The following is a 27,903-nucleotide window of genomic DNA, read 5'->3' as shown; positions in this document are numbered from 1 at the left end:
GTATTCCAACCAGGATCTCCCACCTGGCAGCTTGCAGCCCTATCGCTATGCTAAGCTCAATTTAATCATGTTAAACACCAAGTTGCTATTTAATATCCTCCAACAGGGTCCAGGTCCAGGAACGGCTCCAAAACAAACAGTCCAGCCTAGTCTACAAAGGATTACATAGGCAGGCTTTCATAAGAGTTTTATAGAGGCAGGCTTTTTTTCTAGCTAGAGACATAAAGGGTAACAAGAAGACATTCTACAAATATATTAGAAGCAAGAGGAAGACCAAGGACCGGGTAGGCCCATTGCTCAGAGAAGAGGGAGAAACAATAACAGGAAACCTGGAAATGGCAGAGGTGCTTAATGACTTCTTTGTTTCAGTTTTCATCAAGAAGATGGATGGTAACAGGATGCGTAACATAGCAAATGGTCATGGAAATGGGGTAGGTTTAGAAGTTAAAAATTACTTTAAAAAGTTAGATGTCTGCAAGTCACCAGGGCCTGATGAGATGAATCCTAGAATACTCAAGGAGCTGATAGAGGAGGTATCTGAGCCGTTCACTGTCATCTTTGAAAAATCATGGAAGTCGGAAGAGATTCCAGAAGACTGGGAAAGGGCAAATATAGTGCCCATCTATAAAAAGGGAAATAAGAACAACCCAGGAAGCTACAGACCAATCAGTTTAACTGCTCTGCTTAGGAAGATAATGGAGCAAGTAATTAAGGAATTCATCTGCAAACATCTGGAAGATAATAAGGTGATAAGTAACAGCCAGCATGGATTTGTAAAGAACAAATCATGTTAAACCAACCTGATAGCTTTCTTTGTTAAGATAGCAAGTCTTGTGAATAAGGGAGAAGCGGTGGATTTGGTATACCTAGACTTTAGTAAAACATTTGATATGGTCTCTCACAACCTTCTTATCAATAAACTAGGGAAATACAACCTACACGGGGCTACAGTAAGGTGAGCGCATAATTGGCTAGATAACCATTCTCAGAGGGTAGTAATTAAAAGTTCACAATCCTGCTCGAAGGGCATAACAAGTGGGGTTCCGCAGGGGTCTGTTTTGGGACCAGTTCTGTTCAATATCTTCAGCAAGATTTAGATGATGGCATAGAGAGGACGCTTATTAAGTTTGCAGATGATACCAAGCTGGGTGGTTTTACAAGAGTTTTGGAGGATAAGGTCATAATTCAAAATTATCTGGACAAACTGGAAAAATGGTCTGAGGTAAATAGGATGAAGTTTAAAAAGGACAAATGCAAAGTGCTCCACTTAGAAAGGAACAATCAGTTTCACACATACAGAATGGGAAGTGATTGTCTAGGAAGGAGTACGGCAGAAAGGGATCTAGGGGTCATAGTGGGCCACAAGCTAAACATGAGTCAACAGTGTGACAAAGTTGCAAAAAAAAAACCAATAAGATTCTTGGATGCATTAACAGGAATGTTATGAACAAGACACGAGAAGTCATTCTTCCACTCTACTCTGTGCTGATTAGGCCTCAGTTGGAGTATTGTGTCCAGTTCTGGGCATCACATTTCAAGAGAGATGTGGAGAAATTGGAAAAGGTCCAGAGAAGACCAACAAAAATGATTAAAGGTCTAGAAAACATGACTTATAAAGGATGACTGAAAGAATTGGGCTTCTTTAATTTGGAAAGGAGACGACTGAGGGTATGTCTAGACTACATAACGTCAACAGAACTCAGCAGTTTTGTTGATGGCTGTAAACCTCATTCTACGAGGAATAACACCTTTTGTCGACAGAGTTCTGTTGACAGAAGGCGTTATTGCATCTACACTGTCCTTTGCGTCTACACTGTCATGTCAACAAAGCGGCTTGCTTGGTCGACAGAACTGGATGTAATCTAGACACTCTTTGTCCACAGAAGCTTTGTTGACAGTATTTATCGACAAAACTTCTGTCAACAAAAGCCTGTAGTCTAGACATACCCGCAGAGTGGACATGATAGTAGCTTTTAAGTAACTAAAAGGATATTATAAGGAGGAGGGAGAAAAATTGTTCCCGTTGGCCTCTGTGGATAGGAAAAGAAGCAATGGGCTTAAATTGCAGCAAGGAAGGTTTAGGATGGACCTTAGGAAAAAGTTCCTAACTGTCAGGGTGGTTAAACACTGGAATAAATTGCCTAGGGAGGTTGTGAAATCTCCATCTCTGGAGATATTTAAGAGCAAGTTGGACAGACATCTATCAGGGATGATCTAGATGGCTCTTGTTCCTGCCGTGAGGGCAGAGGACTGAACTTGATGATCTCCGAAGGTCCCTTCCACTTCTAGTAGTCTATGATTTTAAGAATATTCTATACCCAGCCATCCTAACCACTGTCGTAGTCAATTTCAATGCTAAAACAACTATCAAACTATTTATTTCCCAAAGACATCTCCTCTCTCTCTCTGCACCTCTGCTCTTGTCTTCTGTATTAGCTCCCTTTTTAAACTGTGGACCCTAAATATTTTCATCTTTTGTCACTATCTGTAGTCACTCCAAGGCACATTTTTAGTGTCCTTTGTCTTAGAATAGCATGTCATGGACCCTCAATTAAGACAAAGGTCTAGTTGTGCTAGGTGCTGTACACATACAATAGAAGATTGTCCCTCACCCAATCTGCTTTATTTGTATTGCACAGATAGAGAACTGAGCCCGGGAGGAAGCAAAGTTTGAGGAGAATGGCAACTGACTTTCATTCATTTTCAATAGAATTTGGGTGCCTAACTCCCTTAAGTTCCTGCAGAAATCCCAACCCAGCTTGCTTGCCTACGGTTACAAAACAAATGGGGTATACCCCAAATCTCCTGAGTCTCAGCTTGGTGCCTTATCCACAAAACTAACCTTCCTCTGAATTCATTGACATTGATGGACTGCTAAGCTATCAGACTGAATTTACCTGGGATGCACATCAGCATTCATGGAGTCCCAAAAAAGAATCACTTTAAGCCTTTATGAAATCTAGTTATTGCACATTTTCTACTGTCATTTTTCCCAACTGTTTCTTGACCACTTGGCTTTATTTTCTATTTAAGTCACATGTAATTGCTCATCAAATCTAATCTTTTATTAGCTTTGAAGATGATTTCTGGTGTTTATGGTGTTGATGTTGGAAAGGAGCCACTGAGCCACAAACTGCCTCTGTGCTCGTTGAAAACTTTTCAGACCAACGGTTGATGTTGGAAATACATGCTCTCTGTCTTGAATCTTGAATGACAAGGGTAAGCCTAGGATGAGCATCTATGGCTGAGAGTGCAAACCTCCTGAAAGCAGAGGCTTAGACTGCAATCATAGAGTCTAGTTTCATTAGAAATAGCTGCAGCACTGGAGTAGATTTGGTCTCCAAGGGGGGATTCTTGTGTGCTTTATCACTCAGGATTTACTATTGTTCCTTTCACACTGTTTATGCAGGCTGGCTTTTTTTTTCCTTTCCCTTCGTAGTAATGTCATGATGATGCCTTTGTAATACAAGACTCGGCTAAATTCAAAATTGTACACAAAGCAATTAATTCAAACTCCTTCCAAAACACCCTTGGCAAAATGTTTTCTGCTCGCTGCTGTTCATCCAAGAGGGAGGGATGGAGGCTAATGTTAATCTTAATGGTTTAATTCCAGGGTGTTGTGCAGTAGGAGCTGTTTCAGCAAAAATTCTATAGCCTTCCCTTTGTAGAAATCCCAAGAAATTGCTCGGGGGAAAAGAAAAAGGGCCAAGAAACATATGAAAAAAAGTGAGCGGTAAAACAAAACCAGCCATAAGTGACAGGAATGGTTTTCCAAAGCCAGTGGCTACCAAAGGACATGAAGAGTAAAAAGCCAAACTTGTAATTAAGGGGTGGGAAGTTTTCAGCTGCAAGAAGAGCAGCTAACTGCTCCACTCCTGCAGAAAGCCAGAGCCGAGTGCCTAAAGCCTTCTGGGCCCTTTGCCTTATTAGAGGAAGATTAATAGGCTCCAGTGGCAGAGAGCTGGGAGAATAAATACAGTCCAGTGTGAGGAAAGACAAAAATATTATGCAGTGCCTTGAGTTTTGGCACTTAATCCTCGGGTCCTGCTGAGCTGTGCTTTGTATGAGACCCGGGCAGTCAAAAAGTGTTTATTTACAACTATGATATTGCTACTCTCTGATATGGAGGCTGAGTTTGGACCCTAAGGCTATGCCTACACTATAGGCCTCTTCAACTAGAAGCTTTTTGCAGAAGAGATCTTCCACAAAAACTTCTTGTGCAAGAGTGTGTCCATGTGGCAAAAATGCATCAAAAAAGTGATGCACTTTTGCACAAGAGACTGGCTAGATTGCATGGAAGCTCTCTCAAAAGGAAACTCTAGAATGTCCACCAGGGTACCTGTGCTTTTTTCTATTGCCTGTTCTTGCACAAAAAAACTCTGTTTCCCATCCACATACACCTTTTTGCACAAGAGCTCTTGTGCAAAAAGGAGTTATTCCTCAAAGAAAGAGGAATACCTACACCAGAAAAACCTCTCTCTTCTTTCGTTTTACTTGTGCAAAAATGTGCTTGAGATCTGGATGCTCCGTGAGTTTTTGCACAAAAACTGTAGTGTAGACCTATCCTGAGAGCACTAAAATAAGCATCTGGGCCTATTTATAGCTCCCAACAGCTTAATTTGTCTCAAGAACACTCGTATGACAATTCTCAATATTTTTTATACCAGGGAGCCAGGTCGCTGCCTTCCTAAACTTTGTCAGGGAGATCCCAGGGACTGGTCATTGGGAAGCGTTCCCCACCTAGGAGGTCTCCCAAATTGTTCTGGAATTAATGAGATTTCCATAATTGCACCCACCCCGATGTTTATGGTGCATGCCTTTTACACATAAACCCCCTCCTTTGCTGAATCCAAAGGAATCCCAAATTGAGGGTGCAATTATATTACATTCTGTCCATGGAAAATGGACACGTTCCGGGAGTCGTTAAAGAGGACCTTTGTAAATGTGGCCATGTGGGTCAGGCAGAGACATGCCAGAGCGAGATGAAACCCAGATGACTGCAAGCTGTAGCCAAAGCCGACCACTGTAGACATTTATCCACGTCAAGCCAAAGCCTCACTTTGCCCTTCAAATAAGAGCTGTTTAAACTGTAAAAGACAGGAACTTGCAAATGAGGTTATAGAACCTGGGCTTGTTCTTGTGACCTTCTCAGTGCCTGGTCTGGGAGGCTGAGGCCTCAAATGCAAGACAGAGAAGGGGTCTGGTGTGTTACGGTACTGGAGTAAGATTCAAGATGTCTGGGTCTGTTTCCAGCTTTGCCAGAGACTTCTTGTATTGCCTGAGCAGGGTATCTCTGCACGTCCCCACAGTTTGCACCATGCTGTGAAATGTATCGTGCACCAAAGTGCTGTGTTCCATCTCCCCCCTGTGGATGCTGAGGGCACGAATTTAAAGGTCCCTCATTCACACTGATGGTCTTGTTTGTGGGAGGACTATGTTAGTGCAAACTAAGGACCTTTAAGGTGGTGCCCACAGCATCCACAGTGGGGAGTGACAGCACCACTCTTTGATACAGACAACCCCATAATCCAAACTGCAGGGAAGTGTCCGCATGCCCCAGGTCTCTGTGTGCCTCAGTTTCCCATCTTTCAAAAGGAGGAATAATGCTTTCCTTGTTGTTTGTGATTGCAAGTTCACGAGTCCTCTTGGCATAATTGAAATAGTTGAGTAACAACAGGAATTAAGGACCCTCAGACCTTTGCCAGGTTCAGACTCCACATTTTTCACCCATTCTTTAAAACTTTTTCCCCAACAGTTTTCCTTGTGTTCCTGGGTCTTTGGGCAAGCTGAAAGATATGTTATGTGTACTCAGCATGTCCTATTTTTCTGCTTGTGTAACTATGAAGATACAAAGCCAAACTTTTCCTGCAGCCTATCTGATCTGCCATATGCCACCTCGTGAAAATCATCCCCAACGGCAATGCTTCTTGACTCATTCCCCCACACACGGGTCACCATAGCTGAGGGAGTGTTGGCTGATTTGGGTCTTAATCCAAGATGACACTTTATAACATAATAGCACATGACAGGGCTTATCTAAAGTGGGAAAATATCATTTCCTTCCAGCTGGCTGCCGTGTGCCTTTCAATATGCCATGGCCTGACATGGTATTCTGATAAGCAGAAAACTGGAGGGCATTTGGGCTCTCTTTTTACTCTTTATGGATTTCTCTTCAAAGTAAGAACCTTTCAACAAATGTATTTCTCGCACTGAATTTCTAGAGAGGGACACGTTCTATTCCTTTGGAGTTGAGTTTCAAAGGCCTTCAGATCTGGGCTTATGCTTCTGGAAAGGGGACATTTCAGTAATGCAAATGGGCATTCTTATAAGGCTCCTTGATGATCATTTGTTCTGAATTTTGATGTAATTAGGCTGTTTGGTTTGAAAAGGTTGCCAACTCCTGGCTTAGATGATGAAATTTACAGTGTTTAAAATCCCATGACCGTGAAATTGATCAAAATGGACAATGGATTTGGAAGGGCTGTGGCAATTGGCCCAAACCTCTTCATGTGGCCCTTTTGATGTATGGTGAACAAGAACTACCCTGGGTTAAGAACATCAGAACGGCCACACCTGGTCAGACCAAAGGTCCATCTAGCCCAGTCTCCTGTCTTCCAACAGTGGCCAATGCTGGGTTCAGCAGAGGGAATGAACAGAACAGGGTAACATCAAGTGATCCCTCTTCTGTCATGCATTCCCAGCTTCTGGCAAACAGAGACTAGACGCCATCCCTACCCATCCCAGCTAACAGCCATTGATGGACCTATCAAAATATAGCTAGAACTGTGAGTGAAGGAATCTCTCTCTCTCTCTCTCTCTCTCTTTTACTATCCCTTTTTGGTCCCTGAATGGTGAATACTCAACATAGCGTAGGAGTTTTCCATAGTGTCGAAGGACTAATTCCTGGATTTTCTAAAGAACTCAGCAGACAGAGTTTCCCAGTGAAACCAATGGAAATCTCAATGGGAGGCTGCAATATAGAAGCAGGCAAAGACTGTTGTTATAAATTATCGTTTCAGCTCCCTGGAGTAATTTCATTTAGTCTGCTTTGCAGTTAGCATTTCCCACTGGGTTCTTGGGTTCTTTGGCAGCATTTTCCTATGCTCAAAAGTATGGCAGCAGAAAGGACACCTGATTAGTTCAGAACTGTTCACTTGTTGCCCCGCCTCTACAAAAGCCTCTCTCCCCACAGCTTCTTTCTGCCTGGAAAACATTCCAATATCCTCCACTCCCTGCCTGAGCTGTGCTCGAGAAGATGGTGCAAAGTCGGTGTCTTGGCACTGTGGTTTTATTAGCTGATTTCTTTTGGATGATTTGAGGCTTTTGAAGCTCTAAGACCCCTAATGGAAAATATCCCAGAGCAGGACAATTCCTACATGCAGTTCTCAACTTAATTTCAACAGTGTGACCTGTGGCAAGAGTCTCAAGAAATCACCTCAGGTTTTGCCATCTTCAATGCAAGCACTGCAGAGCCATTTGTGACCACCTCCAACTCCTCTCCATCACAATCTGCCTTAAAACCGCACAATGTTCTTCTTTGCATACTTACATCACCATGTGTCCGCACAGTACCAGATGGTCCTGCCACTCCTTCTGAATTTACAGAATGAACTGAAAGAGACACTAGAATTACCAGCTATGAGACCATACATTTCTCTTCACACATCTAGCAGCTTCCGGCAAATTTCTCTTTTGGAAAATATTAATAGGTTGTGTTTCCGTACTAGGACTCCTGGGTTCTGCAATTATTGTGAATATTGTTTTCCATTTTCTGTGAAAAAATTGTATTTGATGTTTAAAAAAGTGAAAAAAAATCTGCTTTCACAACCAACCAAACAAGGTGCTTTGAGATCCTCAGTTATAAAATGCTGCTATGTAAAATAAAAGTGCTTTTTTTCTTGGTATTATAAAGAGTCCACCTACTTTCCATCATATATTATTTTTACTATTTAATATTCATGAATGATTATCAATATTTTATGGAGTATTTCTTAAGGAAGTTCCCCCATTGTTCTTCTCACAGTCATCAAATCTCTGTCCTGAAAGGTGTACGCATGATCCTTCCCAACCTTATCAACAGAATTTCTGAGTCAGCAAGAAGGGTTAGGTTGAAACTGCTGCAACTTTCTTCATCCTCCACCAGAGGCTAACTCTGCCACCCGTACAGCGCTTCACTGTCTCCACTGGCCCAGTAGCATGTTAAAGTTGCTTAGGCCCATTCTACACTACATCAGAAAGTCAATCTAAAATATGCAACTCCAGCAATGAAAAGAGTGTAGCTGGAGTTCATGTAGCTTCAGACGAATTTCTGCGGCGTCCCCACTGTGGGAGTTTTTCCCATTAACGCTGCTCCTCGCAACCCCCTGGAGTACTGAGGTTGACATTGTTGCCATCAGTGATCAGCTTATTGGGTCCTTACTAGACCCACTATATCAAACCTCATCAGATCAATCTCCGGAGCATTGATCTTGGGGTAAGTGTAGAGCTGGCCTCAGCATCCCCTCTGCTTATCTTTAAAAAACAGGAGTCTGGTCATGGTCTCTGTTCTGTATTATGAATGCCTGGCTGTGCGTCGCTTAATTCCCAAAGCATATGTTCAAGGCTTTAACAGTGTGATGTTGAGGCTGTAGCTGTAACCATAGCTGTTATAACTTCTGAGTCAAGTTACTGGAACACTTAATCTTATGACTGGCTTGGAAAATATAATGTTCTGCACTGATTCTCTTCCATCAGTACCATGCAATTACCCTGGTAACTATATGATTAATTCTTTCTTCAATCACTTCAGCATCTCAGATCGAGGGCTGTTTTTACTCTTCCTGAATCCTCCATCCTGGTGGATTATTTGACTTTCATGAACATTAGAAATAGTATTTTCAAAATCTCCTTCACCTTAGGAATGGAAGTCAATGGGAATTAGTCTCTAAGTCGTTTAGGCACTTTGAGAAATTTTACCCCAGGCAAGTATAAATGAAGTAAAGGAATGACTTTTGATCAGTGTTGTCAGCTTTGAAAGCAATGGGCTAGATTGAGCACTGAAGTCAATATAGAACACTAGCAGATTTACCCGGTGTTGTTTGGGTCCATAATGTGGGAAGTCCATTAGGTGTCTTTTGTTTCTTCATCCCTATAAACTTTTATCATTTGCTGTGTTTTAACAAAAAAAGGACCATAGTCAATTTGGTTGCCAATAACATTTTCTTCTAGTTTTCAAACCTTAAGCATTGCTTGAGCTGTGCCAAAACAGAGCACTACTCCAACTGTCTCCATTTTATCTCTTTTCTATAAAGTTTATTGAGAAGCAATCCTATTCCAGATTCATCCTATTGTTCTAGCTCAGCTTGTTTCAGTCCCTTTTAACATTCGCTCAGTTATGTCAATTTTGAGCACTGTACGTGCCTTGATGATTCTGTCTCTTTTCTGTCTGGCTTTATGAGAAGCAATCCTATTCCAAGAACATTCCATTTTTGCTAGCATAGCCAAGCCTTGACGATGCTTTACATTATGATAAGAGGAAGCTGCATACCAAATTTGGTGGTCCTAGTTCTTATTGTTTAGGAGGAGGTCTTGATCAAACAGATAGACAAACTCTCTAAATAGTTTTATTCACACCTAACGCTAAAGAGCAGCCTGTCCAAAAAAACAGTCTGATTAAAAAATATTCTGCCATGTATTTCCTTTGCAATGTATTTTTCTTCACTTTTTTGTGTGTTTCTTTGTTTATTTTCATTGTTACATGCTGCTTTTGTTCCATACAGAAATTCTCAGTTAAATAGTGGGATTTCTGTACGCAAAACAAGTGTAAGCTAATAGTCTAACCAGCAGTGTACACCACAAAGGAGAATTATGCCTGACACATGTTTTATACTGTGGTAGCTATTTTTCATGATTCTGCTGTATCGTAGATGAATACAGTAACATGCATGGACTAGTGAAGACTGGAAAGAAAGGGAAAAGAAAAATAAGACTGCAATCCAGATTATTTTCCCAGTCAGAAACTTTTTTCTATTTCATTTCATTTTAGCTAAAGAGCCTAAATAGTTTGTTTAATAAAAACATGAAAAAAAAATGCAAACTGCATTTATGATTTTTTTCCAAATATACTGTGTCTATAGCTAAGGTAACAAGCAGCAAAAATAATACACTTTGAATATTTATGAGAGATGGTTCTGCTAGAGCAGGGCTACTCAATTTTGGAAGCTCTGGGGAGTACAATGATATGAAATTCACAGTGATACTCTGGAGATATTTAAGAGCAGGTTGAACAGACATCTATCAGAGATGCTCTAGACCAAGGGTTCTCAACTTGGGGTATGCGTACCCCCAGGGGGTACGAGAAGCTTGTCAAGGGGGTACGGGGAATATTTGGTAAATAACTAGATTATCCTAATTGAACTATTCCAAAAGTAGTAGTGTTCGTGAAAAAAGCTGTGGATTCTAGAGTCTAGAATTTATTTTCTTTCATATTGGATAGGGGGTATGGGAAGGTTTACTAAAAACCGGCGGGGTACGGGGACTGAAAAAGGTTGGGAACCCCTAGTCTAGACGGAGCTTCATCTTGCTGTGAGGGCAGGGGACTGGACTCGATGACTTTTCGAGGTCACTTTCAGTTCTATGCTTCTATGATTATAACACACAGGCCCCATTTAAGTCAGTTCTCCTTCTAATAATAAAATGAAATATTTACCTGATTTCCACCCATATGACAGCACTTTTAATGAGCAATGACAGTCCAGGAATTTAACTACTAAAACACATCTCAACAGAAGACTATTCTATTGACTACTTTTTAGTTTTGGCTCCCACCCGCGGGCCGCGTGTTGAGCCCACGTAAATCCAAACTGGACCATGGGCCATAAACAAACGGGGAGTGGGCCGCATGCAGCCTGAGAGCCACATGCTGAGTGGCCCTGTGCCAGAGATTGCTGATTGAGGATTTGCTGATGAAAGATCAGACCTTGGAAAATGGTGCCCAGTGAAAGGAGTCGCCTGCTGCTGAAAAGACTCGTTCACACTTGTGTGGATGTGAATGAAGCTTTCTCTGGTTGAGCTCCGGTGTATCAAAAGGCTTTTGTTTCTGTTCTTTCTTTTCTTCTCCCAGTTACTGCCCTTCTCCCCTCTCCCCGCACACCTGCCTGCTGCCCTACCCTCCAGAAAGAGTGAAGTCGCTCACCACAGAGCAATCCACTTGCTACACTAGGACTAATACCCATTTCAGGCAGATGTAACTTGCTGTGGCCCCATCACCCTGTGGAGCAGTTATCAAAGTCCACACCCTCGATTCTTCTGCTGCATACACATTTACTGCTCGGCTGGGTGCAAATTCCTTTGGGGATCTACATAACAACGTATAGTTGGCAAAGAAGCCTTGATCTTGCTTCCCCTCTCCACCCCCAAGTCAACTGTCAATAAAGGGAAAGAGTCAACATTGGCTTCATGGCTGGGACTTGCTGGATGACACGCGATTTTGGTCTCATGTGGCCTGGTGCTTATTAGCCTGAGACCACTTGGCTCCTGGGCGAGAGGAGGGAGGGATTGTTAGTTTCTTACTAGAACAACATTAAATGTAATATTGGAAATCATCTTGATTTTTGTTGTATTTGTGTTTGACCAGTTCTGCTTCTTACTCTTAGAAAACCAGAGTCTCCTTCAGTAATAGCTCCCAAATGTACTGTGTGCAAAACTCTTTTCGTAGGGCCGGATTCTTGTCTTGGGTGTGCATGCACCGTGCCCACTCTCATCAATGGAATTTACACGTGTGGAGTGGCAGGTAGATTTTGTGTCCATTTTGGTTTCCATTTTTGAGCCCTGAGCTACCAGGTGAATCACTTAAACTCTCCATGTCTAGTTATGTTCACTTGCAGAAAGGGAAGTAATTGGCAAGTGCACTGGGGTCTTAGATGCAAGGTGATGGATTGTGGCGGTGTTTAGATGCATGCTCAGTGACTTGAAGGCTGATTGGCACTTGAGGTCAGCAGTCATGCTCCTGAACTCGATGAAACTTCATGCTTTTGGTTTCAGGAACTCATTCTGTGCAACTTTCCTTGTTGTTCTAGGGGAAAGCCCGACGGGAAGAGATCCGAAGTCCAATTTCATTTGCACTGGCTCTGCGAATTCTCTTCCAGACAGTGGAAGCAAAAGGTCATTGAGGAAGCTCCAGTTTCCCAAAGGGATTGAATATCACCATGGGGATTCCCATGCAGGTTTTAACCTGTGTCATCATAGCTTTGCTGCACCACCATGTCCACGGTGGGCTCATCAAAAGAATTATCCGTCAGAAGCGGGAGACCGGGTTAAACGTAACCTTGCCAGACGATAACCAGTCTGTGGTGTTCAACCATGTCTACAACATTAATGTACCCATGGGTTCCCTCTGCTCCGTGGACTTGGACTCAGCTAATGGGGACATGGACCTGAAGACCCAGGTTGAGCCAGGCAAGACCTACCAGGAGCACACGGTAAATGAGGGGAACCAGATAGTTTTCACACATCGCATCAACATCCCTCGCCGGGCTTGTGGCTGTGCGGCTGCTCCTGACATCAAGGATCTGCTGAGCAGACTGGAGGAGCTGGAGGGGCTGGTGTCCTCGCTACGAGAGCAATGCTCCAGCAGCATTGGCTGCTGCCCTGCTGGCCAAACCGCAGAAGGTAAGAGAGATGGGCAAAGCTTCTCTGTAGTGGAGTCTGGGGCCTGGCTGCAAATACATGTGAAAACCAGGGAGAATGAACCCCGTCTTTTTTCTTCCTTCACTTCTGAAATGCTGTCAAAACTGGAAATATTTCTGACCAGCTTGTAAAATGTGACTCTCAATTGGATTATCCACAGGCTGTAGCCATTCCACGTTTGTGTGTTCTTTCCTCCTACGCTCGTTCCTGTCTGATTCTGCAGCCAGTGTTTTTGGCAGGTTATGTAGCTTAGGCCCCAAAGGAAGACCAGAAGGGACATCATTAAGGTAGAGTTTGTTGAGACCATCAGTGCTCTTTGCAAGCTGATTGTGAGATGAGGGGCACATGTCTTCTCTTGACTTCCATGGAACTGGAAGGTGACATATGGAGGGAGATGCAGGGTCATGTCCCGTCCCCCCAGTTTGCTGATTGGCTAAACAGTGCAGCACCTAGAAAATCACCAGAACAACAGTGTGAGCCACAAAGCCACATTATGATTTCTATACAATGAAGCAACCAGGGGGAGGACGTGATCAGTGTGATCCACAAAAACCACCTCCACCAGCTGATAGGAGCTGCTGACGAGGGGTGTGTGCTAAGCCAGGACCCTCCCCAGGAGATAGGTGCTGAAATCAAGGCTTCAGGGAGGTGCCTAGCTCTGCTTAGCAATTTGCAGCCTGAATCCTTTCTCCTGGAGTCAGCTCTATACGTGCCCTTTGCAGGAGTGATGGCCTACCGCACTCTGCACAAAACTGCCAGAGCAGGGGAAGAGGATTCCCACCTATTGACTCTTATCCCATTGGTTAGAATGCTCACATGGGATGTGAGACACCCAGGTTCAATTCCCCCATCACTGCCGGGGGAGGGGGAGGAGAGAACGTTTGAACAGGGTTCTCACACAGTGCTCTAATCAGAGATGCCTGTTCAAATCCTACCACCTCCCCCTCTCAGAGAGAACTTAGTGTCTCCTACATTCCCAGTAAGTGCTCTAACTACTCAGATAAAATTAGAAAGACAGCACCTCCACTGCTGCCTTTAACAAGATTTTAAATGAAACCTGATCCAGTTGGCAGCATCTGCATGCAGGTTAGGAGGCCAAATGACCACGTTCCCTGTTCATGAATCTCTGTGGGGCTTAGGCCAGGTCTACGCTACATGAAAAAGGCAACCTAAGATACACAACTCTAGCTACAAGAATAGTGTAGTAGTGTACCTTAAGTTGAATCGCTGTGGTGTTCCCCACTGCAGGAGGTCTATGGGAGAAACTCTCCCATCAACAGAGTCAATGGGGGCAACATCAGTTGTCAATTTAGCAGGTCCTTACTAGACCTGATAAATCAAATCCCGAGAGATCACTCTACGGAGCATCCGTCTCAGGGTAAGTGAAGACAAGCCCTTAGGCTGTAGATACGCAGCCATTTGCCGAGATGGAGAAAGCAGCAAGTGAGGCCAGAGGCTGAAACATAGGCACCTTAGGAGCTTTTACTCTGAAAAGTTAGATTAAGTTTTGGTGGGAATCTTTTGGACCTCAGAGCAACCAAAGCAAAGCTATGCTTTGTAACAAGCAGCCAAGAATCGGGCCCTATATTACTGTGATTATTATTTATTATCATTTTGCAATGACAGAGGCTATATCCACACTACAAAGAAAAGTCTGAAAAAATACGTGAATTGTGAACCGCAATTTGCGTATCTTTGTCTGCTTTTTTTTCAAAAGAGACTTTTCTAAAAATTGGCACGTCTACATGGCACCACATTTCGGAAAAACCTGCTCTTTCAAGCCATCCCTTCTTCCTCATAAAACAAGATTTACAGGGATGGCAAAAGAACACATCCGCTTTTCCAACATTTTTTGGTATCCCGGAAAAGCGCTGCAGTCTAGACATAACCAGAGAGTATTATCCCCTGACTTGGCCAGAAAGTCATCAATGTGTGGTGTCTCATGAGTTCAAAGTGCTGAACAGCCTCTAATTCATCTTCACTGCCTCCCCACTCCACCTTATCCCCCTGTTGCAGACTGGTTAAATGAAGCACTGAGACTATATACTCACATGGCAGCATAGCCAGCATGTTTGTACTGCACCTTGCACAATGGGTCTGCATTCTTGGCTGGCTCTTAGGTGCTATTATAATAAACATGATTTAATAGTAAATAATATGTTGTCATAGCTGACATTGAAGCTCAGGAATTCCTGACTCTTAGGCTGTGTCTAGACTACATGCCTCTGTCGTCAGAGGCATGTAGATTAGACACATAGGCAAAGGCAAATGAAGCCGCGATTTAAATGATCGCGACTTCATTTACATTTACATGGCTGCCGCGCTGAGCCGACAAACAGCTGATCAGCTGTTTGTCTGCTCAGCACGCTAGTCTGGACGCTCCCCTGCCGACATCAAAGCCCTTTGTCGGCAGCCCCGTTATTCCTCGTGGGATGAGGTTTACCGGGGCTGCCGACAAAGGGCTTTGATGTCGGCAGGGGAGCGTCCAGACTAGCGCGCTGAGCGGACAAACAGCTGATCAGCTGTTTGTCGGCTCAGCATGGCAGCCATGTAAATGTAAATGAAGCCGCGATCATTTAAATCACGGCTTCATTTGCCTTTGCCAAAACAACAAATCCACATGGCTCCGTCAACGGAGCCATGTAGTTTAGACGTACCCTTAGTCCAATGCTTAGTCCACTAGAACAGACAGTGAGCACAGGAATAATAATGGAAGCTCTCTTCATTCTTGCTTCCAAGCATTCTCTAGTAAAGGCCAATGAAAATACAGCACACCTAGGTCGTAAGCCAGAGTTAAGGGGAGCAAAATGATACAAGAAAAAATGAAACTTTTTCCTTTGAGTTTCTATTTTATTGACGTTAAGAGGATGGATCATACAGAAGAGCAAAGACATAAAGTTACAACAGCCCACCTAACAATTCTTACTATGCACACGACAACATCTTATATGGTGTCCCATTTTTGGGGTCAGCATTTGATATATAATGATAAGACCTCTAATGGGATAGTCAGGAGTATTCTTTCAAACATTGTGTCAGGGTCACGAGGAAGGGAAGACAAAACTAATGAAAGGGACAAGCCTGCTAACCTACAGAAATGTAGTAATTGGCAACAGCTTTTCCCTGTGGTTCCTGTGAATTTAAAAGTTGCCAATGAATTAAAATTTACAGGAGAAACAAAGGGGTATTTTGACCCATTAAGATGCCTTAAAGAGACCTGATCTTCAGGAAATGCTGAGCAACCGCTCTGAAAAAAGTCTCCAGTTGGGAACCCAAACCAGAAATTCCTGGAATCACTGGTTATTTTACAGTTTTTAGCCCTTTGGAAGAATTTCTTACTATTATCTTGGTATTAAAAATTTAACACACCCCTGCTCTTATTGAGTTTTGCCAAGGCTGTCAGAGCAGCTGAATGAAGGATGTGGACGCATTGGAGAGGGTCCAGCGGAGGGTGACCAAAATGATTAGGGGGCTGTAGATCATGACCTATGAGGAGAGACTGAGGGATTTGGGTTTGTTTAGTCTGCAGAAGAGAAGAGTGAGGGGGGATTTGATAGCAGCCTTCAACTTCCTGAAGGGAGGTTCCAAAGAAGATGGAGAGAGGCTGTTCACAGTAGTGAGGGATGGCAGAACAAGGAGCAATGGTCTCAAGTTACAGTGGGGGAGATCTAGGTTGAATATTAGGATAAACTATTTCCCTAGGAGGGTGGTGAAGCACTGGGATGGGTTACCTAGGGAGGTGGTGGAATCTCCATCCCTAAAGGTGTTTAAGTCTTGGCTTAAACAAAGCCCTGGCTGGGTTGATTTAGTTGGGATTGGTCCTGCCGTGGGCAGGGGGCTGGACTTGATGACCTCCTTGATGACCTCCTTGACTTCAACGAGGAGTAACAGTAGTTCGGATTAGGAAGCCTAGTCCGGACTACCTAGTTCGTGCCGCGTGTATCCGCGGGCACGGAGTCCGAACTAGCGGACATTTAAAAATGGCGGCGCCCGGCAACATGCAAATGAAGCACGGGAAATTCAAATCCCGGGCTTCATTTGCAACTCCGGTTGCCTACATTACCACCCTAGTTCAAACTAGGGTGGTAGTGTAGACATACCCTATGTGATATTTGTGTGAGCAGGCCACATTGGTACCATCCCACTTCGCCCACCATTACAATTTTATTTTTTAAAGAGAAGAGGTAACAGTAGACCCCGGGGTCAATGGATGCTCATTGTACCATTTAATGCAAACATATAACATTTTGTAACCCTGAGCCCTGCCATATGAAGGGTCTTACTAACAATCTTCTGTGTCTAAATTCTGTGATGCACATCACAGCTCATTAAGTGTAATGAGTTTTCTGATTCATTGATACAGGTCTAGTGGACACCGCACCATATTGCAATGGACGAGGGAACTACAGCAATGATCTCTGCGGCTGCATTTGTGAACCTGGCTGGAAAGGACCCAACTGCACAGAACCGGAATGCCTGAACAACTGCAACAACAGGGGTCGTTGTGTCAATGGCAAATGCATCTGTGACAAGGGCTTCACTGGGGAAGACTGCAGCGAGCTCGCCTGCCCCAATGACTGCAGTGACCAAGGCAAATGCATCAATGGTGTCTGCCTGTGCTTTGAGGAGTACACCGGGGAGGACTGTAGTGAAGAGCTGTGCCCAGTGGCGTGCAGCGAGCATGGCAAGTGTGTGAACGGGAGATGCGTGTGTGACGAAGGCTTTGCTGGTGAGGACTGCAGTGTGCCGCTCTGCCTGAACAATTGCCATAACCGGGGGCGCTGTGTGGAGAAGGAGTGCGTCTGCCACGAAGGCTACACGGGGGAAGACTGCAGCGAGATTATCTGCCCCAATGACTGCTATGATCGTGGCCGCTGTGTCAATGGGACCTGCTACTGTGAGACAGGCTTCACCGGGGAGGACTGTGGGGAGCTCACCTGCCCCAACAACTGCAACAACAAAGGCCGCTGCAAGAACGGGCTGTGCATCTGTAACGAGGGCTTTGTGGGCAACGACTGTAGTGAGCGGCGGTGCCCCAAGGACTGTAACAAGAGGGGGCGCTGTGTGAATGGGAAATGCGTCTGCAATGAGGGCTTTGCTGGTGCCGCCTGTGGCCAAGTGAAGTGCCCCAAAGATTGCAACAACCGGGGCCGCTGTGTTAATGGACAGTGTGTGTGCCAGGAGGGCTTCATGGGTGAAGACTGCAGTGAGTTGCGGTGTCCCAGCGACTGTAGCAACCGGGGGCGCTGCACCAATGGGCAGTGTGAATGTGATGAGGGCTTCATGGGCGAGGACTGCAGCCAGCTGAAGTGCCCCAATGACTGTCACAACCGTGGGCAGTGCATCAATGGACAGTGCGTGTGTAATGAGGGTTTCATTGGTGAGGCCTGTGGAGAGCTGAGGTGCGCCAATGACTGTAACAACCGGGGGCGCTGCGTCAATGGGCAGTGTGTGTGTGAGGAGGGCTTCATGGGTGAGGACTGCGGGGAGCTGAGGTGCCCCAACGACTGTAACAAGCAGGGGCGCTGTGTCAACGGGCAGTGTGTCTGCGATGAGGGGTACATGGGAGAGGACTGTGCTGAGCTGAGGTGCCCCAATGACTGTAACAACCGTGGCCGCTGTGTGGATGGGAGGTGCGTGTGTGATGACGGCTTTGCTGCAGAGGACTGCGGGGAGTTGGTGTGCTTGAACAACTGCAACAACCGAGGCCGTTGCATCAACGGGCAGTGCGAGTGTGACAATGGGTTCACAGAGAGCGACTGTAGCCAGCAGCGGTGTCCTAGTGACTGCAACAACCGGGGGCGCTGTGTTGACGGACTGTGCCTGTGTGACGAGGGCTTTGGCGGAGCGGACTGTAGCGAGAAAACTTGCCTCAACAACTGCAATGACATGGGCCGCTGCGTTGATGGGCAATGTATTTGTGATGATGGCTACAGTGGGGACGACTGCTCCAGCGGTAAGTTTTAGTGTCCGTCTCAACCAGCCAACCACCCTTAAATTATCCTCTGTCTATCCATCAGTCAAAGGAGATGTAAGGCCTTTTCCCCCTAAAGGTGGTGGCTGATTCTGATCTTGTTCCTGATGTGGTAGCCAGGAATAACCTCAGTGAAGTCAGTGCAGCTGAGGCAGGTTTGATCAAGGTGAGTAAGACCAGAATTCTTGCAGTCCCTTCTGTTCTTGAGGCTGGACGTTACCACTTGATGGCCAGCCAATCAAACAACTGGTGAGGTTAGTACTATAGCTGTGGTTCTCATCTGGAGTAAATCCATCCAGTTCCCATGCATGTCAGTGGCTGACAATACAGCCCCCGGCACTTTTGCATTCCCATTACACTTCTTCTGTTCTATCCTTCTATACTGGCTGTATCTAAAACGCTTCTAGCTCAGCCTTTGGGGAGGTAAAGAGTCCTTATGATAGAGACTCAGCAGGATTTGCCAAGGGAAGTAGCCTTTTTTAGTCTAGAGAGAGCTCTGACTTGAAAATCAGACTTACAGCCCTGCCAGAATACTGGAGTGCAGGCTAACAGCTTCCCTGATTGACAGCCGGAGGTTTGTGTATGTCCAATAGCCGGGTGGCAGGGTAAGGATGCATTTCCTACATGATGACACCTCTTGTTCATGCTGAACTGGGAGAGTGGGCTGTTGCGCCTGCAGCCTGCCCATGGTTACAGGTGTACAGAACACACAGTGGCATCCAGCAAGGAGAGGCCAAGGAGCTCAGCTAGTTGACGGCTCCTTGGGAGTAAATCACCAACTCATTGAACATTAGCTATGGAATGGGAGCAGTCTTGGCTCCCACGACCTCCGACTGCCCAGTCATCAAAGAGGTGCCAGTGCTGGGAGTTCTGCCATTTGCTGTTCGCACAAGCCATGTTCTTGAGATAAGCTTGAGGTCACTCCTATGGGAGGTATAACTCTTAGGCTCTGAAACCCTGCTGGGTTCCTTTCACTGGCCCTCTGGTGTTAGCTCCAGTTCTTTATCTCCCCCAGTTTCCTCGTGGCAGATGAATCCTGAGTCACAGTTTGATCTCCCACCCATGAAAATCTGGAATAATTCCATGGAAATTGCTGGATAGCTGACCTCAGACAAGATGACAGTAGCATTCAGTGTGTTCAGCAGTAAAACCATGGGCCACTAACAGCTGAGATAAATCACTAAGGATATGTCTACACTAGCCCCTAGTGCGAACCAGGGAGGCTAACGTAGGCATTCGAACTTGCAAATGAAGCCCGGGATTTAAATATCCTGGGCTTTATTTGCATGTTCCCATCCGGGGGACATTTTTAAATCCCACTAGTCCAAACTAACTGCCCACGGCTACACACGGCAGTCAAACATTAATTCGAACGAAGTCCTTAGTTCGAATTAACTGTTACTCCTCATGGAATGAGATTTACAAAAGTCGGAACAAGCCATCCATGGTTTTGAATTTATTTTGAAATAACAGAATGGCTGTGTAGATGCTTGCATTGTTATTTGGGAATAAGGATTGTTATTCCGAAATAATGCTTCTGTGTAGACGCACCCTAAGGGTACGGCTAGACGACAAGATTTTGTCGGGAAAAGGTACGCAAAATGCATGTTGCATTTTGCGTACCTTTTTCCGATTCTTTTGCCAGAAGAGGCTTTTCCAACATTTGGCCCATCTAGACTGGGCCAAATGTTGGGAAAAAAACCCTCTTTCGGAAGCCGCCTTCTTCCTTGTAGAATGAGGAATATGGGAGCTTCTGAAAGAGCGCATTCGCTCTTCCACAAAAAAAAATGGAAGAGCAAACGCATTTCTTGGATGCGGTGGAGTTTTTTCGGGATACCTCCAGTATCCCAAAGTCTAGCCGCACCCTAAGTCCCTGAAAAGGCAGCTCTGGTGGTCTTACAAACTTCTGTGCTATTAGAGGGGCACATGCAGCATGACAAACAGTGGCTGCCTATGGGTGTGAGAGCAGAGATTAGCCCAGTGTCTTCAGGTCTGTCTGATCTTTCCATTGATTTTTTTTTTCCTGGCAGTGTCTCCTCCAAGCGACTTGACAGTGACAGACGTGACGGATAAAACGGTCAACCTAGAATGGAGGAATGAGAATCTAGTCACCGAGTACCTCATCACCTATGTTCCTACTAGTGTTGGTGGCCTGGACCTGCAGTTCCGGGTGCCTGGAAATGAGACATCTGCAACCATCCGTGAACTGGAGCCGGGTGTGGAATACTTTATCCGTGTGTTTGCCATCCTACAGAATAAGAAGAGTATTCCCATCAGTGCCAGGGTGGCTACCTGTGAGTCTATAGTAAACAGAGATCTCTGTGTTGGCCATCTCTCTGTTCCTTAATATTCCTTCACTTGGATCTTTTTCTCTCTTTGGGACTTCCTTTTTATAATTCTTTCTCTGCTGTGTTCCTGTTAAAGTCTGGACCAACCCAGAGTCTCCTCAATTTCCCCTCCCCCCCCCCCACCCCCCGGATTCTCTCTTTGAAATGGATGCATTTTTGTTGTGTTGTTGGAACTTTCCTTCTCTGTCTGAGGCCTTCCATTGAATATCACTGGGGTCCTGCAAACTCTCGTTTCTGTCATGGCAAGCTACATTTGAAGGTCTCGGGGCTCCACCTGTCAAATTGTTTTCATCCATCCCAGTACAGTAAAAGCAGTTAGGTCCACGCTATTGTAATTAGCAGAGTCCTGCAAATCCATGGATAGCTGCTTTGTAATTGCAGGTATCTGCCTTCAAGGGTGTGGATGCCAATATCACCGCTCATGTTTTGCGGATACGAATGCAGACGCAGATGCCAATTTTGTCCCCTCTAGTAATTAGAACTGAGATTTTTGATTTTCAGTGCGTCCAAGTACAACTCACTTTCATTGCACATCGCTCTTCCCTTTCTTTATGATATCTCAGGACCTTTCACTACTACTAAGTTCAGGCCCTCGCAAGGCACACCAACTCTACTGTTCTACACCCGTGGCCCACCTGCCCATTAATACTATTGTTATAAGCCGTTGCTGTAGAATAGTATGCTTTTTTAAGAACAATATGAGATATCAACACAAGATGAATTAAGTGCATTCAGTCTTCGTTGTCCTCATGTCTCTTCCTTGCCACCCAAATATGCTCAGATATTTCCAATTGGCCCACCTGAGAGAGCAGAGCCATTGTGGTTGTATGTAATATAGTTGCCAATTTATGAATGACTGTGCCAACCACTATGCTGGGTAAAATTATAAGGAAAGGGACTTCTACCTGTAGCCAGAAGGGGCGAAAGTCCGATTTCAGCTTTGAGATATATTGCTGCTATGCAACAGAGAACTGCTAAATTGGCATGTACTTAATTGTGCATGTCTCTTATAAGGCACCAACAGATGTGTGAGTGTGGTGGAAATCTAAAAAGAAGCTCTAAAACAGAAAAATGTAGGGCAGTTGGAATATGAATCCCCCCTTGTTTGCAAAAGGAAATCATAGAATCATAGACTCCCTGGGCTGGAAGAGACCTCAGGAGGTCATTGAGTCCAGCCCCCTGCCCAAAGTAGGACCAACCCTAGCTAAAGATTCTATACTGCATTTTTAGTCTAGCTAAAACTTCACATATGATGGGTAGAGAGGAGGGATGGAGGAGCCAGGATGGTGGATAGATGTTTCTGTAGTTTGGTATGTCCCAAATTAACTCTGGTATCTTTGGGGAAAGAAAAAAAAGCCATTCATCCATCTACAGAATGCATTTTTTGACATGTGCCCACCATGGCCACATCTACACTGCACGCTTCTTGCACAAGAACTGTTTTGCACAAGAGCTCTTGTGCAAAAGGTCTTGCGCAAGAGCGCATCCACACTGCCATGTGCTTTTGCACAAGATATGTGCTTTTGTGCAAGAGCGTCCATGGCAGCATGGACACTGTCTTCTGCAAGAAAGCTCTGATGACCAGTTTAGCCATTGGGGTTTCTTGCACAAGAAACCCCTGTTGCCCCTCCATACTGCCTTCTTGCACAAGAGATCTTGTGCAAGAGATCTTGTGCAAGAGGACTTATTCCTCGTGGGGAGAAGAATAACTCCAGCACAAGAAGCCCTCTGTTCCGACGCTTGACTGTAAATTGACTTGTGCAAGAGTGCTCTGTAGAGCCCAAATTTAGTTGTGCAAGGTAGATGCTTTGCAAGTTTTTGCGCAAGAATGGTTGTTCTTGCACAAGAAGCCTGCAGTGTAGATGTAGCCCATGTGTTTGTTCATTGTACTAATTCCTTTTCTCTTTCTTTCTTTCTTTCTTTCTTTCTTTCTTTCTTTCTTTCTTTCTTTCTTTCTTTCTTTCTTTCTTTCTTTCTTTCTTTCTTTCTTTCTCCAGTTTTGTCTCTAGCACCCATCACTGTAGTATGTATGCATTTTTATAGTATCTAAAAAAAAATGTCCCTGGTGATTTTCACCATCGTACTCATTTGTGAATATCTTGTTCCCTGAGCTGAGAGGACACTATGACCCATGCAGCTACCCTCTTGCTGTTCCTCCTCATAGATCTGCCTGCTCCTGAAGGCCTGACATTCAAATCCATCAAGGAGACATCTGTACAGGTGGAATGGGATCCTCTAAACATTCCATTTGATGGATGGGAGCTCATATTCCGGAATATGGTAAGGAAAAAGCTTATCCAGCAAGCTTTTGTGTTCAAGTGTAGAGTGCTGGTTTCTTTTTATGCTACATTCTAACTAGAACTGGCCAGAGAATGTCTAATTTATTTCACAATAACTTTTGAGAGTTTCATATTTTGTTTTCGTTCCTCACTGGAATGAAAACCAAACCTTTCCACTGTTTTCACAAAATGGGAATGGTTCCCAAAGGTCTGTTTTTTGATTCAGCACTGTCTCCCTGGAAATGACCAGAATGTCTCCCCAAGAACCTCCAAAACCATCCCAGCCAAACCTTTGTCAAAATCAATCTGTCTGCAGGAGACATTTCAGTTTGGATGGGGAAAAAAAGCACAAGGTTGAGAATGTTCTGACTCCTTGTCATTTTTCCTAATTGCCGTGTGTGTTACAGAAAAAGGAAGATAATGGGGACATAACCAACAGCTTGAAGAGACCAGAGACGACATATATGCAGCCAGGTCTGGCACCAGGACAACAGTATAATGTATCCCTGCATGTTGTGAAAAACAAAACCAGAGGACCAGGGCTGTTTAGAGTCGTTACCACAAGTAAGTTCTATTCTGTTGTTTGGTGCTCTCTGGGGAGATGCTAAATGGAAGGAAAACCAAGCCGCACAACACAGCAGCCTCCCTTTTGAAAACACGAAGCAGGGAAGAGCTGCAGTAGCTGACACAAGGAATTCCTGGGCTCCCTGTCTGAGGAGGAAAGGAGATGTTCCTTCTAGTTGGCAGTGGACCAGCATGCACTGTGTTCCTGTTCAGAGAGTGCAACCATGAGCAGCCGGTAATGAAGGCAAGGGAAGGCACAACCTTCCCAAAATTGCCTACATGCCCTAGCTACCCGGGAAGGCTGGGGCCATAACATGGCATCTCTGGCCCTGCAGGTGGCCAAGAAGGATCAGGCAGATGGTAGGCGGGACTTGGATCCAAGGGCGGGCCTTGGGCAGAAGGGGCGGAGCTGGGGCTTGCCTTCCCCAGCTGGGCCTTCACAGGCCGCCCATGAGTGAAACAAAGTGAATCAGGCTCCACATCACTAATCTACCACATGAAACTACTTGGCCCCAGCAGGATTCCTCATGCAGCCAGAAAACCGGCTTGGACATTGGCTCATCCTTGTTGTGCTAGTTCAGGACCTGCTCAATACACATCCCCTTCCCTTCCTGCGTTATGCAGCTCTTTCCATCTACATTAGTGGCGTATTAAGCAAGTTGGCATGAAGAGTTACAGTTGTTAATAAGAGTTGCTCATTAGAATTTTGCTTTGATTCCACCGTGAAGGGACAGTGTCCAAACTAGGTTTGCTCTCTCAGTGGTGGGATCAGAAAATTCATTTTTTTCCTCTTTCTATCCCAGAGTTGGATGCCCCAAGCCAGATAGAGGTGAGAGATGTGACAGACACCACAGCTTTAATCACATGGTTCAAACCTTTGGCTGAAATTGATGACATGGAGCTCAGCTATGGCCCCAAGGATGTCCCAGGGGACAGGACGACCATTGACCTCTCTGAAGATGAAAGCCAGTACTCCATTGGGAATCTGAAACCACACACAGAATATGAGGTGACGCTGATCTCTCGGCGCGGGGATATGACCAGCGACCCTGTGAAGGAAACCTTTGTCACAGGTACAGAGCTTGTTCAGCTATGACCATAGCTTCTTGTCTTCTGCTCTGCTCTATCCACCACCTGCACATCCATGCTAGTTAGTTGGAGCCTGTTGCTTCATTGTACGGTTATTGTACTGGCACATCCCTATACCAGTCAAAGAAGTTTATGGCAGTTGAATAAAGTTTTCAAAAGTGACTTAGGAACTTTAATCCAATTGGTTCCTGGAGAGACTTGGGCTCCTCATGCCTGCATCTCATTTGAAAATTAAAATTAGGTTCCAGATCACTTAGGGTATGTCTACACTACCCTCCTAATTCGAACTAGGAGGGTAATGTAGGCATACCGCACTTGCAAATGAAGCCCGGGATTTGAATTTCCCGGGCTTCATTTGCATGAAGCCGGCCGGCGCCATTTTTAAATGCTGGCAGTTCGAACCCCGTGCCACGCGGCTACACGCGGCATGGAGTAGCTAGTTCGGATTAGGCTTCCTAATCCGAACTAGCTGTACTCCTCGTGGAATGAACTCCTCGGGGTTCGAACTGCCGGCATTTAAAAATGGTGCCGGCCGGCTCCATGCAAATGAAGCCCGGGAAATTCAAATCCCGGGCTTCATTTGCAAGTGCGGTATGCCTACATTACCCTCCTAGTTCGAATTAGGAGGGTAGTGTAGACATACCTTTAGTCCTTTTGATACTTTCACCCTGAATCCCCTATTTTTCCCCACCAATGCACAGGGTTCCTCCTACCTTATCTGCCTGTCTGTTTCTTAAGCTAAAGTTTCCCTATAACTCCATTACCACAGTGTTTAGTTCTGAACAGAAACATTATTATGCCTGCATCCCTTGTGGATTAGAGGAGAACTCTCTTCTTTTTTTCCTTCTTCAGTTTTGGATATGTCTGTCTGCTTTTGTTTTTAATTCAGTTTCACCTTCAAGTATGCTGGGAATGCTGTTTTAAAAAGTAGGCATTTTACTGTGCAGCCATGGTTTGGATCTTAGTGGAGCCATATGACAATGCTGGGGAATAAAAGGAGCAGGAAAATGAAATCCTTTTTCACCCCAGGATGGAGTTGTTTCATCAATCCAGGATTTGAGTCTATTTGGGTGTGAATTATAATAGCTCATGGAATTTGTAGATAAAATCCCTATTTCATTCCAAGAGATGAAATCCTGTAGGCCGGGGTTGGAGAGTTCAATGATTTAGTTGGGGTTGGTGCTGCTTTGGGCAGGGAGCTGGACCCAATGACCTCCTTAGGTCTCAAACAGCCCTGGGATTCTACCATTCTGTGATTGAGGGGTATCTTTGAATACTACATTCCAGGGCTGGGCAACAATTTTCTGTCACATCATTGGTTCTCAGTAAAACAAAAATTAAAAAAAAAAAAATCCCAGGAGGTATCTGCTTTCCTTGGAAATTTTCAATTTTTCTGAATTTTTTTTAGCATAAAAATGGATTTTTGGGGAAAAGTCAGAATTTTCCACCGAGATATGACATGGCATTTTTTACCAGCTTTAGTGAATTTCTCTCCTTCCTAAAAGAAATTGGTCTAATTAGGGCAGGGATTATGAGAGGTAAATTCTGTGGGAAAATTGAATTCATCTTGTAGATGGTACCCTATGCCAGGTATGCAAATCATTCTCCCCTTCTGCCCTAAGAGAGAACCGTTTTCCCTCCTCAGAGTTGGATGCACCGAAGAACCTGAAACACCTGTCTCAGACAGACAACAGTATCACCTTAGAGTGGAAGAACAGCCATGCTAGCATTGATAACTACAGAATCAAGTTCGCTCCCATCTCAGGGGGAGACCATGCTGAGATCACTGTGCCAAAGAGTAATGAGGCTACAACCAAGGCTACACTCACAGGTAGGCTGAAACTAAGATTATTTTTAATGCAACTGACACCAGTAACCAGCTAACGACCTGACCTCTAGCACCCTGATGCACTGTGGATACAGAAGCATCTAAGGGGTTACAAATAGAACCCATGTACCCTGCCGTCGTATGGTTGGTCTGGGGCAGGGCTATAAAAATAAAGAGGAAGCTGCTGTCTGGAGAAGACCTTCTCCTCTCCCCTCCCAGCTGTGGGATGTTAAGTTAATAAAATTAGACTGAAAGAAAGAAGAAAGGGATCTTCAATTGAACCAGAGTTTGGGCTTTATTGTAAGTCCCCAGCCTCGGACCACCCTGTTACTCATAAAATGGAAAGGGAGGGGTCTAGCAGGAGGGACAGTTATACTGCAGAATGACCACAAGGGGCAGCAAGGAGCCACACATGGGGAGCAGGATAAATATAACCACATTGGGCTGACAAGGATGGAGAAAGAGACAGCTATCTACTATATATTTCAGAGAGTTTGTCTCTTTGCGTGTACTCCTCCCTCGGCTCTAATTGATGCAGCAACCCTGGACAGGCACTTCTCACCTGGCCTGAAGCTTGGCAGTGAGAGAGACCTAGGGTTGTCCTTTATTCCTGGAGCATCCTGCATACTGAACCCCTTATCCCCAGCTCCAGCCCAGAACAATGATTTAAATGAAGAAAAAGAAAATGTATTAGAGTTAAGACCCAAGCATAACATAACATAAGAACTAGAGGTCACCAGATGAAATTAATAGGTAGCAGGTTTAAAAGAAACAAAAGGAAGTTTTTCTTCATGCAGCACGTAGTCAACCTATGGAACTCCTTGACACAGGATGTTGTGAAGGCCAGGACTGTAACAGGATTCAAAAAAGAACTAGATACAGTAATTGAGATTAGGTCCATCAATGGCTATTTGCCAAGATTGGTAAGAATGGTGTCCCTTCCCTCTATTTGTCAGAGGCTGGAAATGTATGACAAGAGAGAGATCATGTAATGTTTACCTGTTCTGTTCACTCCCTTTGGGGCATCTGGCATCGGCCACTGTTGGCAAACAGGATTCTGAGCTAGATGGACCTTTGGTTTGACCCAGTATGACTGTTCTTATGTTCATGCAATGCTGCGTAAATCTTCTAGTATTTATATAATCACAATATGAT

At 44.7% G+C, this 27,903-nt stretch overlaps 1 protein-coding gene across 8 annotated transcripts in view; it reads left to right on the top strand.

Moving 5' to 3' along the window:
* The window catches only part of TNC (tenascin C), a 100,655-nt gene that overhangs the window by 26,306 nt on the left and 46,446 nt on the right, over window positions 1-27,903 (top strand). For all 8 annotated transcript variants that reach the window (XM_075905935.2, XM_075905937.2, XM_089772996.1 and 5 more), the window contains exons 2-8: window positions 12,057-12,648; window positions 17,030-18,622; window positions 20,671-20,934; window positions 23,153-23,268; window positions 23,675-23,831; window positions 24,635-24,904; window positions 26,566-26,751. In XM_075905935.2, the coding sequence (XP_075762050.2) occupies window positions 12,186-12,648; window positions 17,030-18,622; window positions 20,671-20,934; window positions 23,153-23,268; window positions 23,675-23,831; window positions 24,635-24,904; window positions 26,566-26,751 (3,049 nt within the window). In that variant the 5' untranslated portion in view covers window positions 12,057-12,185. The remainder of the gene's footprint in view (window positions 1-12,056; window positions 12,649-17,029; window positions 18,623-20,670; window positions 20,935-23,152; window positions 23,269-23,674; window positions 23,832-24,634; window positions 24,905-26,565; window positions 26,752-27,903) is intronic.

The sequence above is a fragment of the Pelodiscus sinensis genome, chromosome 23, assembly GCF_052426305.1.
Source record: "Pelodiscus sinensis isolate ZL-2025 chromosome 23, ASM5242630v1, whole genome shotgun sequence".
Lineage (NCBI taxonomy): Eukaryota > Metazoa > Chordata > Testudines > Trionychidae > Pelodiscus > Pelodiscus sinensis.
The sequence above is the reverse complement of the archived record's forward strand: the minus strand, read 5'-3'. Positions and strand labels throughout refer to the sequence as shown.